The sequence below is a fragment of the Hemicordylus capensis genome, chromosome 10, assembly GCF_027244095.1.
Source record: "Hemicordylus capensis ecotype Gifberg chromosome 10, rHemCap1.1.pri, whole genome shotgun sequence".
Lineage (NCBI taxonomy): Eukaryota > Metazoa > Chordata > Lepidosauria > Squamata > Cordylidae > Hemicordylus > Hemicordylus capensis.
In genome coordinates this window covers 18,795,620-18,808,198 of record NC_069666.1, presented here as the reverse complement: position 1 = coordinate 18,808,198, position 12,579 = coordinate 18,795,620, and the positions used below count along the sequence as shown (strand labels likewise).

The 12,579-nt window shown below is 48.4% G+C and overlaps 2 protein-coding genes across 6 annotated transcripts in view; both read right to left on the bottom strand.

The window, feature by feature from the left end:
* ULK3 (unc-51 like kinase 3) overlaps nt 1-1,581 on the bottom strand; it is a 63,026-nt gene extending 61,445 nt beyond the window's left edge. For 2 of the 3 annotated variants that reach the window (XM_053272784.1, XM_053272785.1), the window contains exon 1: nt 1,311-1,580. In XM_053272784.1, coding sequence (XP_053128759.1) covers nt 1,311-1,424 — 114 coding nt within the window. In that variant the 5' untranslated portion in view covers nt 1,425-1,580. Of the gene's footprint in view, nt 1-1,310 lie in introns of all 3 variants that reach the window. The other variant, XM_053272786.1, reaches the window with a different exon arrangement.
* Nucleotides 1,582-2,540: 959 nt separating this feature from the next.
* The window catches only part of SCAMP2 (secretory carrier membrane protein 2), a 35,695-nt gene continuing 25,656 nt past the window's right edge, over nt 2,541-12,579 (bottom strand). For 2 of the 3 annotated variants that reach the window (XM_053271976.1, XM_053271977.1), the window contains 3 exons: nt 12,117-12,218; nt 7,473-7,590; nt 2,541-5,442 (listed from right to left, as the gene is read on the bottom strand). In XM_053271976.1, coding sequence (XP_053127951.1) covers nt 5,296-5,442; nt 7,473-7,590; nt 12,117-12,218 — 367 coding nt within the window. In that variant the 3' untranslated portion in view covers nt 2,541-5,295. Of the gene's footprint in view, nt 5,443-7,472; nt 7,591-11,932; nt 11,990-12,116; nt 12,219-12,579 lie in introns of those variants that run through there. The other variant, XM_053271978.1, reaches the window with a different exon arrangement.

The following is a 12,579-nucleotide window of genomic DNA, read 5'->3' as shown; positions in this document are numbered from 1 at the left end:
GGCAGTATACTTTTTTAAAAATAAATATTAATCGTAAGTGGCTTAAACAGAGGTGCAGAAAATGTGGAGGCTGGGTAGAAGGGAAGGGAAAGGGAAAGTACACATATAATGGTTAGAACAATATACAGCATAAAGGTCGGATTGTAGTTTAACTGTCCTAGCTTCCTGGGAACTGTAGTTTGATCTGAATTCTCTTTCAGAGGGGGCTCTAAGAAAATTTATTTATTTTGCATACTGCCTGACTCCAAAGGCTCTAGGCAGTTCACAAAGACAGATACAATAAAAGCAGAACCACCATTAAAACAATAATTCAAAACAGTCACAAGATTACTAAAAGCCAGGCTAAAAAGATGCATCTTAAGGGCTCTTTTAAAGGCAGGTAAAGATGTAGAATCGTGGACAGCTATAGGGAGCGCATTCCAAAGCCCAGGACTGACTACAGAGAAGGCCTGCTCCTGAGTTGCTGCCAGGAGAGCTGCCGGCATCCAGAGACGGACCTCTCTCTCTCTCGGACCTTAATGTGCAGTGGGATCATCTGCAGAAGGCAGCGCTCCCTTCCGGCGGGGCATTTTCCTTCTCCCCAGTCTTCACAGGTATATCTAGACCTGAAAGTTCCATTTTGCTATTATGGCTGTTGAGAGAGCTATGATCCCCTCCCTGGTCTTCAAAGGTATATTGCTGCAGGATCCAGAGGTTCCATTTTGCTGTCATGGCCACTGAGAGACCAAATATTCCCCTCCCGAGCCTACACAGGTATGCCTCTGGATCTGGAGATTCCAGTTTGGAAATATGGACATTGAGAGATGTACGATTCTCCTCCCAGTCTTCCCAGGTATACTGCCCCTGGACCTGGGGGTTCCATTTTGCTGTCACGGTCACCACCAGAGCTATTATTCCCCTCCCAGTCTTCCCAGGTATACTGCCTCTGGGCCTGGACGGAGACACCGACTTGAGGGCAGTGTTCCCTCTAACAGGGATTCCCAGCCGTGGTTGACTACAACTCCCAGAATCCCCAGCTGCAATGGCTCTTGCTTGGGGGTTCTGGGAGTTGTAGTCAACCACATATGGGAATCCCGGTTAGAGGGAACACTGCTTGCCGGCACTTTATCAATCAATGAGGGCTGTTGAGAGTGCTATAGCCCCCCTCCCCGGTCTGGCAGGTACACTGTCCCTGGCCAGAGAGGCTCCCTTCCGCTGCCGTGGCCGCCGAGAGAGATCCACGACCGAGGCATGCACTGCACAAATGCATCTTCCAAGCCAGCGGGGCAGGCTTCCTCCCCGGGCCCGGCAGGGCTCCCGCCGCCCCTTACCTTCCGGTAGCCCTTGAAGACCGTCGCGTAGGTGCCGCTGCCCAGCCTCTCGGTCAGGATGAAATCCTCCAGCTGCGGGGGGGCCCAGCCGGCCCCTGCCATCCCCCCATGCATGCACCTGCTCCCCGCCGCAGCCGAGGAGGGCGCCCGCCGCCCAGTCCAGACCGCCTCCTCCGCGCCCTGCTGCTGCTGCTGCTGCCGCCACCGTGCAAGCCCGGCAGCGCTGGAGGAGGAGGCGGCGGCGGCGATCCCACTTCCTGCTGGGAAGCTTAAAGGGCCCGCAGGAGGCGCAGCAGCGGCCCGCTCCTCCGCCCGGCCCCCAGCGGCAGCCGGCTGCAACGGCAGGCCTTCTGCCATGTTCACCCTGGGTCTTAAGATGCACTAACGTATTTTATACCTGTAACAGAGAGAAGAGAAATTCATGTCTGAATCAGGCTTGTATAGACTCGAGGAGCTGCACGCAGCCAGCGACACTCTTGACCCCTGGACTTCGGGGCCAACTCAGAAGTCAGCAGCTTCCTATGCAACCATGTTGGGATGGAAATGATGCTAGACTGGATACTTTCATAGGAAGCTATCTAGCTCAGTCCAGGGACCACCAGTGGCTCTCCAGGTTTTCAGCCAACATCTTCCCTAGCCCTAGGAATAGAGGAAGCAGCCATATACTGAGTCAGACCACTGCTCTATCTAGCTCAGTATTGTCTTCACAAACTGGCAGCAGCTTCTCCAAGGCTGCAGGCAGGAATCTCTCTCCATCCCGAGGGGAATCTCTTACAGGGCTCACACTTCTAGTCTCCCATTTATATGCAACCAGGGTGGACCCTGCTTAGCAAAGGGGACAAGTCATGCTTGCTACCGCAAGACCAGCCCTACTTGGGAGATGCTGCCAGGGATTGAACCTGGAACCTTCTGCAGGCAAAGCAGATGCTCTACATCTACAGCCCCAGCCCCATCCTTGTGGAAATCAGAGGACAGTCTTCCTAATGGGGTGTTCAATATGGGGTAGCCCAAAGTTTATTTTGTAACTCAGATGAAGCCAGTTCCTTATTGTGTCCGATAACGAACTAGAAATCAAGAATCAACTTCAGCCCCATGTCACACAGGCTGGTCTCATATTAGTCCCTTGGATCTTGTAAAACAGTGCACAGAGTGCTGGGCAAACCTCAACCATCCAATTAATGGGTGCTATTTAGCATGGTACATATTTTAAAAAGCAGATTCACAGGCATCTACTAACTGACATTTTTTATTTTGTATTTAAAGCACAAAAGGTCAACATATACATTTTTACATGGGAAAAAAGATCAGAGGTGGAATATACATCCAAGAGGAAAAATATTTTTAAAATCTTATTTCTGCCGTAAGTACAGATCTTAAAAAAAAAAAAAATTTAAAAACAATACTTCCCTGGGATATACTAGACTACATCAAACCCCATCCGTAAGGTTTACAATCAAACTACTTTTACAAAAGATGCAGAGATCATTATGTGAGCAAGGAAAAACAAAAACAAACCCCAAACTCATCAGCAAGACTTCAGATGTCTTACTCCTCTGAATATTCCCTTGTATTTAATATCTATTAACAGTGGCCTGCAACTCTCTCCTCCAATGGAGCCTTGTACATTTCAGATCACAATATGCCAGGGAAAGAAGCGAGTGACAAGATCACTTAGTGTCTCGGAGCAAAGTTCGTCTGGGATTTCCTTAAGAATACACGATTCTGGACTGGAGTCAGAAGTTGAGGAAGCAAAATAGTGACAGTTCTACACTGATTTGTTCACACAGGCTAAAACAGCATTTCCAGCTACACCCGGGGTCTCTCGAGGAGTCTTTATAACCCTTGAAGAACCAGCCAGACTTTAGAGTACAGCTCGTGCATCTCACAGATGCGTGGCATTGTGTGATAACAGAGTTCCTTCCGTCTCCTGCCACCTGCACCCTTTCAGATCAAGTTATTGCCAGTGATCTCCCCTCCACACACACCTCTGGGGCCATTCACTGCCCCGCCGGGCTAGATTTATTTATTTAATTTATATACCGCCCTTCCAAAAGTGGCTCAGGGTGGTTTACACTAAAATAAAAAATACATGAGAATTAAAATCATCAGACACTATTTGAAAGCAGATTAAAATTTAATGCCATTTTAAAAGCCAGGCTAAAAGGATGGAGCTTTGACTCTCACGAAAGCCTCAAAGGAAGATAATCCTCTCATATCCATGGGGAGCACATTCCACAACCTAGGGGTGACAACAGAGGAGGCCCGATCCCAGGTTGCCACCGAAGACGGACCCCTCCTGATGATCTCAATGAGCAGTGGGGATCTTGTAGAGAAAAGCTCTCAGGTAACTTGGACCGAAGCCATTCGGGGCTTTAAAGATAATAACCAGCACTTTGTACTTTGCCCGGAAACATATCGGCAGCCAGTGCAACTGTTTAAGAACAGGCATAATGTGGTCTCTCCGGGATAACCCAGAGGCCAATCTGGCTGCTGCATTCTGAATTAACTGGGCTTGGAAACCTAACCTGCCTTTCCTTTCCCACCCTTCATCCCACTCCCACGAAGGGTGTGGAAAGAAAATATTTTCAGCACACTACACCCCACCCCCCCGAGAAAAGAGCACAAAAGTATCAGCTGTAGGGATCTTTCTTGCGGCAATCAGGAAAAGCCGTTATCATCGCCCCGCTCCCCGGGGTCATGGGATTTGCACAGCTCCCCAGGGTCACGTGACTCTCCCTGTGGTGGAGAAACCACAGAGGCATCCTGGAAGGAGTTACGCATTTGCTATAGAAAACCTTCTATTTTTAGGATCCGACAGCGAAATCTATCTAAAGATATAGCTATATAACCCAAACTATAGTGATTGTGCTCAGCATGAATTAGACTGAGCACAATGTCAGGCAGGGTGTCCCTAGAGGAGCAGCACAGTTAGATAATCTGAACAGAAGCAAGTTTACACTAGCCAATCTTTCAGGAAACGAGGTGCTTCAGCTGACAATACCCTCTCTTGCCAAGTCTTCCAGACTGGGCTCCCAGAATCCTTTGTTCCCACAAGCATCGCAAGTGGCAGTCAAGAGGCTACACAGCAGAGAGATCGCTTGGGAGCAGTCATTTTAGGTAGTGGCCAAAACTGGCACTTGAACACTGCAAGTCTAGCCAGGTTGCTTGAAGATCATTACGCGCTTCTTCTCGAAGTTGGCTGGATGGCTCAACTAGTTTTCCAGATCCCAAGAGAAAGATTCCAGGAATAAAATCCTGGTTTACCAAGAGATGCTAACTCCTAGAGGAAAAGAGAGCTGAACAGTTCATATCCCTTTCGCCCCAATATTTAAGGCTGTGATGAGGGCTGAATCTGAGGCAGTACTTTTATGGGGAAACCCCCCTTCCCCAGAAGCAAAAATTAATGTTCTGAAGGACAAGCTGTTTCTTGTGGGGTGGCGGGGGAGACAAGTGTGTCCCAGCTAGTACCATACCAAAAAGGGCACACGCATCAGAACATGCGCCAAAATCCCTCATATGCTGGATGTGAAAGATCAGCAAATTAGAGATTTAGAAAGCAGGGGGGAAATCCCCAAGGTCAGCAACCTCTGTTAGTATCCTCAATGGGCTAAGCTAGAAAGTCATTCTTCACAGCAGCTTCCAGTGGAAGAAGAGAAGTTAAGAGTGCAAAATCAGCTTCCCAAACCCCCAAGCTGGAAGGAAAGGAAGGGGAAGAGAAAGAAATGTTGAACGCATCCAGGCTAAGGGGGAGATATATTTGATTTGAGGGGGTGGGGGGAAAAACAGACACAAAAACACTGCCTGACCCATGCTCTTCCCACCAACGAGACGCAGATGCAGGCAAGACGGAGCTTGCGAAACCTCGCCTTGCTAGCATCCTGGAGCTGACTGGTACCCGTGGGAAATGCATCCTGAATGGTAAAGAGCAGGGAGTGATTAGAGCAAAAATGTGCAGGGCAACAAGGCGCACACCGCCGGGGAGGTTTTAGTTCCCCCGGAAAGCACTCTGAGCGGCTGACGAAGCCGCCCCGGCCGCGGCATTCTGGAAGTTCCTGTTGGTGAGGATGCCTTGCGAGAACTCTTCCTGGGCTCTCTGGAAGCTGGCTCCTGTCCGGCGATACAGGGAGTGAACCTGAAGAAAGGAAGGGGATAGCCATCAACCTGGGCCCAGGCCCTGCAGTCAGGACAAGCAAGAATGACGTTTGACACAGTGGGCAGAGAGGCACTTTTTAAAGTGACGGCTCTTATATGGGGCCGGTGGGGGGAGAGCAGTGGGCCCTGTTCAGCCTGGCACAGCAGCCCTCTCTGTGGCTGTGGCTGCTTTTTGCTGTGAGCCTCCTTTGGGCCAGGGAACCATCTCCAAGACCTCTCATGGCACCGTTTGGGAATCACCCCAGCTCACTGGGCCAAGAAGCACCTTTCACAGTGGAAACTCACTTATATTTCAGAATGGTGTCGTGGGTAGAGTGCTGGACTAGGACCGGGGAGACCCGGGTTCAAATCCCCATTCAGCCATGAGACTAGCTGGGTGACTCTGGGCCAGTCACTTCTCTCTCAGCCTAAACTACTTCACAGGGTTGTTGTGAGGAGAAACTTAAGTATGTAGTACACCGCTCTGGGCTCCTTGAAGAACGGGATATAAATGTAATTATTATTATTATTTCACAGGGGGACAGCCACTGGACCTACTCAGCACAGCCCCCGTGGCCCTTTCTAGTATCTCCCTCATCTTTTCTATTGTGCCTTTGGTTTGGATGCTTCTGCTCTGCTGTTTTATCATTACATGCAGCTATTTTTTTCTTTTCTTAAAAAAACATTGTGCCATTTTAAATTTGAATCCTCTTGGGGCATCTTGTTGAAAAGCACTATGCATCTTTATGTAAAAGAAAAGCATGTACATCGCTTTAACTTTTTTGGTTTTTTTAAAGACTGATTGAAGATGAAACTAGATGGTGGCGGGGATAGAAATGTTTGTTCCAATTAACTGACACAGAGAACAAGTGTGTGATCTTATGTACCTGACAAGGGAGCTAGCTCCTGTGACAGGCAAAGTTACATCCAAGGCAGCCCTGGCACTTAACATATGAAGCGGCCTTATTCAGAGAAACCACTGGGCTATCCAGCTAGTATTGTCTAGTCAGACTGGAAGCAGCTCTCCTGGGGTTCAGACAGGTATTTTCCAACCAGCGACTGGACATAGGGAGCTGCCACATACTGAGTCAGACCCTTGGTCCATCTAGCTCAGTATTGTCTTCACAGACTGGCAGCGGCTTCTCCAAGGCTGCAGGCAGGAATCTCTCTCAGCCCTATCTTGGAGAAGCCAGAGAGGGAACTTGAAACCTTCTGCTCCTCCCAGAGTGGCTCCATCCCTTAAAGGGAAGATCTCGCAGTGCTCACACATCAAGTCTTGCATTCATATGCAACCAGGGCAGACCCTGCTTAGCTAAGGGGATAAGGCATGCTTGCTAGCAGGAGACCAGCTCAGTAATGTCTACCTATCTATTGAGAGAGACACCTGCCTGAAACCTTAGAGAAGCTGCAAATAATATCAAGACAATTTTAAAACTATTATTTGCAGGGAAAGAGTACTGGAGCAAAAATTTCACCTTTCATAGGAACCTAGGAAGCTGCCATATACTGAGTCAGACCATTGGTCAATCTAGCTCAGTATTGTCTACACAACTGGCAGCGGCCTCTCCAAGTTTGCATGCAGGAATCTCTCCCAGCCCTATCTTGGAGATGCTACCAGGGAGGAAACTTGGAACCTTCTGCTCTTCCCAGAGTGGCTCCATCCCCATGGGACGTTTTGCATGCAACATATGTGCTCTACCACTGAGCTGTGACCCCCGCCCTCCATAAAAACCAATCTGTTTCCCATCAGTCAGGGTTGCAAAACTGGGCCCTCCTGCAGATGCTCGACTACAACTCTCATCACCCTTGATGACTGGCCATTGTGGCTGGGGAGAATGGGAGTTGTAGTCCAAACACAGCTGAAGGGCTGAAATTGTACAGCCCTGCCCTAAGCAATTCTTGGATGATGGGCTGTGTCCCACGGGTGCATCACAGAGAAGGCTAAGATCGGAGGGCACTGAAGGCAACCGGAGGCAACTGAAAACCTGGCCCCCAGGATCAATGGGGGAGCTGACCCTGCACGCCACTCACCCGCTTCAACAGGAAGAGAGAGAGCAGAGCACAGACGGTGAAGAACACAGCCACCACCATCATGATGATCGACACAGCGAGGTGTTGACCGGCCTCCGTGAAAGCCGCAATCCAGCCACTGGATGAAAGAGGGGTGGGAAACACATTGCATGAGGCAGCAACTAAAGCAGGGCACCAAACTAGACTGAAATGGTGGGAGCCAGGGTGGGGAGCGGGGGACACAGCACCGATGCAAGAACATAAGAGCAGCCTCACTGGACCAAAGCATAGGTTTATCTAGCCCAACATCCCACTACACAAGATGCCTCCAGGAGGTCCCATGCAGGGGATGGAGACAACTGCCCTTCTTTGTTGCTCTCCAGCAACTGGTACCAAGTGGGGACATGCAGGTGGCTGTAACATAGCTGAGAGATGTGGATGGACACATTCCTGGAGGACATGCAACGTCAGAACCCAGCTGGTACCTTTGTGGCCCTTCAAGTTCTATATGAACTTTGAATGGTACGGTTATATTGTGTAGGTGTATCAACTTTTAAATCAGATTTGTATGTTTAATATTTCATTTTAATTTGGGTGTATGTGTCATTTTTTAATAGTCTGATACTGTGTCAAATGTTCTGCAAACCACCTTGAGATGGTTTGAATGAAAGGCGGTATAAAAATTTAACAACAAATAAAAAGAAATAAACAGGAAGGCAGCACAATTTCTGCACCAACTGCAGTACAGAACTAAGCAGCAACTAATCCTTACGCTTCTAAGTTACATGCTTTTGTGTATTTCCCCCTTAACTGGGCACACTAAATGCATTGTTTGGTCCTTTTAAACACAGAATTTTAAACATTTATTCATTATTGATTTATCTGATTTTAAATAGCACCCTTCCTAAAGTGGCTCAGGGCGGTTTACACTAAATAAAAAATACTTAACAATTAAAATCAAAAACCTATTAAAAGCAGATTAAAGCTACAATTAGAACGAGGTAACATTCAAACTAGATATCATTAAATGCCAGGCTAAAAAGACAGGTCTTTAAGGCTCTCTTAAAATAAATACTAGTGTAAATGCTCTCCTAAATACTGAGCTAGATGGTCTGACTTGATAGAAGTTCTTGTGAATATAGGAACATGTTCACTTTCTCCTGCTAACTGGGCAAAGTGGTACCTTTTTAATGTGGTGGTTCTCTTTATTTGGGCCACCTAATGGCACAGTGGGGAAATGCTTGCCTAACAAGCAGAAGGTTGCCGGTTCAAATCCCCGCTGGTACTCTATCAGGCAGCAATGATATAGGAAGATGCTGAAAGGCATCACCTCATACTGTGCGGGAGGAGGCAATGGTAAACCACTCCTATATTCTACCAAAAGAAAACTACAGGGCTCTGTGGGCACCAGGAGTCGAAATCGACTTGATGGCCCACTTTACCAGTTTGGAATGCTGGCGTTCAAGCTGGTTCAGAGGTGTTTGTTGGGAGGTCCTTTAAGGGGCAGGTAGGGTGCATTTAACAGTCCCGATGCTTTCCCCACAATGGTGCTCTGCCCAAAAGCATTGGCACGCGGCTGCAGCATACCCCCCTGCAGACCAGGTCGGTGTCGTATCGGAAATGGCTGATGTGCATGCACACTGTGCGCATGCGCGTCGGCCATTTCCAACACGACACTGACAGGTGCTGCAGGGAGGTACGCTGCAGCCCTGTGCCAATACTTTTGGGCAGAGCGCCAGTGGGGGGGAAAGCAGGGGCAGGTAAGGACCATCACACACCCCCGCCCCCCAATCCCTACTCTCTACCACAAGACCAGTTCTCCTGGGCTTATTTTCCATCTGTATGTTTCTCTCTCAACTTTTTATCAATCCATCAATATTTGGGATGAGCAAAGACTAACCGATGGAATGGAGGCTGCAGGGGTTTTTTTTAGGCACCGCATCTGCTTATGAACAGAATGTGATCAGGGTTACAAGCAGTTTCCCCCGTAACAGGATTCCCAGATATTGATCACAACTTCCCATAATCCCCAACTGCCATGGCCAAGGGCCACTGCAGCTGGGGATTATGGGAAGTTGTGGTCAACAACGTCGAGGAATCTGTTACACGGAACACTGGTGAAGACATGCTAGAATCCAGAAGTATCCACTTGATGCACAGTATTCTAGGCTCATTCTATAAATATAGATCGCTTCCTCACGATATACAGTGCCACATCAACATGTCCAAAGTTCATGTGGGGTACGGGAAAGTTCAAATTTATGCCTGAGCATCTGGTGACGTAGGCAGTGAAAGCTTATGCTGCAACGAATCCCTTAATCTAATTGCACTGATTGATTGATTGATCGATTAATCTAATTGCACTGATTGATTGGAAAAAGGCAAGAGACTTTTTCCAGATGAAGTAGAGAGAGCTGGTCTTGCAGAAGTGAGCATGAATTTGGATGGGTGACTATATGTGAGCGCTTGCCTGCTGCAAGATATGCCTTCAGGGGATGGGGTCGTAGCTCAGAGGGATAGAATCTGCTTGCATGCAGAAGGTCCCAAGTTCAATCCCTGGCAGCATCTCCAGGTAAGGCTGGAAGAGACTCCTGCCTGAAACCTTGGAGAGTCACTGCCGGTCAGTGTTGACAATACTACGTTAAATGAATCAACAGTTGGACTTAAGAACATAAGCACATCCCTGCTGGATCAGGCCCAAGGCCCAAGGCCCATCTAGTCCAGCATCCTGTTTCACACAGTGGCCCACCAGATGCCACTGAAAGCCTACAGGCAGGAGTTGAGGGCATGTCCTCTCTCCTGCTGTTACTCCCCTGCAACTGGTACTCAGAGGCATCCTGCCTTTGAGGCCGGAGATGGCCTATAGCCCTCCAACTAATAGCCATCAATAGACCTCTCCTCCATGAAGTTATCCAAACCCCTCTTCAAGCCATCCAGGTTGTTGGCTGTCATCACATCTTGTGGCAGAGAATTCCACAAGTTGATTATGCGTTATGTGAAAGAGTACCTCCGTTTGCTGGTCCTAGATTTCCTGGCAATTAATTTCATGGGATGACCCCTGGTTCTAGTGTTATGTGAGAGGGAGAAGAATTTCTCTCTATCCACTTTCTTCACACCACACATGATTTTATAGACCTCTATTGTGTCTCCTCGCAGTTGTCTTTTTTCTAAACTAAATAGCCCCAGGTGTTGTAGCCTAGCCTCATAAGAAAGGTGTTCTAGGCCCTTGATCATCTTGGTTGCCCTCTTCTGCACCTTTTCCAGTTCTACAATGTCCTTTTTTAGATGTGGTGTCCAGAATTGTAAGCAGTACTCCAAGTGTGGCCGCACCATAGTTTTGTATAAGGGCATTATAATATTAGCCATTTTATTTTCAATCCCCTTCCTAATGATCCCTAGTGTGGAATTTACCTTTTTCACAGCTGCTGCACATTGAGTCGACACTTTCAACTAGCTGTCCACCACGACCCCAAGATCCCTCTCCTGGTCTGTCACCGACAGCTCGGATCCCATCAGCATATACTTGAAGTTGGGGTTTTTCATCCCAATATGCATCACTTTACACTTGCCAACATTGAATCGGATTTGCCATTTTGTTGCCCACTCACCCAGTTTGGAGAGATCTTTTTTGGAGCTCCTCACAATCTGTTTTGGATTTCACTACCCGAAAGAGTTTGGTATCATCTGCAAATCTGGCCACCTCGCTGCTTACCCCTGCTTCTAGATCATTTATGACTTGGTATAAGGCAGATTCCTACTGTATGTTCCTGTGTCAAGGTGGAGCACACAGGATTCCTAAGTGACCTCACTTGGAGGAACAGACTGGACTCAGGTCTGCTTAGCTACAGCAAGTTGTTTCAGGGTGACAGAAGACCCATCATGTGGGTGGCTCATTGTCTCCCGCTGACGTACAGTCTTCCGCAAGAACCGAGTCATCCTCACTAGCACTGCATGGTTTGGTTTATTAACACCAGGGGTTCCCAACCTGTGGTTCTCTAGATCAATGGTACTTAATGTTGGGTCTGCTAGATGTTGCTGAACTACAACTCCCAGCATCCCCGGCTACAATTTATTGTGGCTGGGGATGATGGGAAATGAAGTTCAGAAATGTCCGGAGAGCCACAGGTTGGCAACTCCTGGTTTGCACCTCGTGGGCTCTGCCAATTTACATCCTATGTTCCCTCCCTGCTCCCAGAAGGCTGCTTTGCCACATGCACAAAACGAATGCCTGGATCTTGTCTTAGAAATACTTGGGGAGGCCAAGAACATGCATTTCTTGCACTGGGGAGGCAGCGACAAGCATCCACAGCTTTAGAACACTCCAAATGAGCAAGGATAGAGAAGTGGGCGGGAGAGAGAGAGGGAGAGAGAGTCTCCACTAAGCAACAGAAGCAGAAAGCAAAGGAATGGTTGCAGAGCAGCACAAGAGGGCAGTCAATGGATGAGGAGCTCAGCAAGGAAAGGTGAGAGGAGATACGTGCCTTTCAGGCGAAGGACTAGAGCAGGAAGCATGGAGTTAGAGGCACTTCAGCTGGGATCTGTGAAAGCCGCGGACCAGAGGAGAAAAGAGAGAGCTTTAGGAGAATGCGCTACAGAAACTGGAAGCCCGCAGAAAACGGTCTGGCTGTTCAACAATGCCTTGCAGGCAGAAGCAATAAAGCTTACCTGTTTCCCCAGCTAGGAATGCCAACAGCCTGTATGATGTAGATGACTATTTGGCAAAAAAATATGAAGAAGAACACAAAGAAACTGAAGGAGCTGTCAGACCTGCCGAGAAAGAGACGGAAAGTGTCAATGCAGATGGTCCTAGACGTATACCCCAAAGCAATTCGTAACTAGGGCCTGAAGCTAACATTTTGTGCCACACTCCAGATTCTGTCTAGTGCTGAGGTGATCCCATCCTTGGGTCCCCAGATACTGCCGGACTACAACTCCCATCACCCCCAGTCACAACCAAAAGGGCAGCGGGGCGTGATGGGAGTTGTATCCCAACACCACCTGAGGGGCCCAAATGGGGAACTCCTGGCCTAGTTCAGGGCTGCTTAACTTCAGCCCGCCTGCAGATGTTGGCCTACAACTCCCACAATCCCTGGCTATTGGCCACTGTGGCTGGGGATTCTGGGAGTTA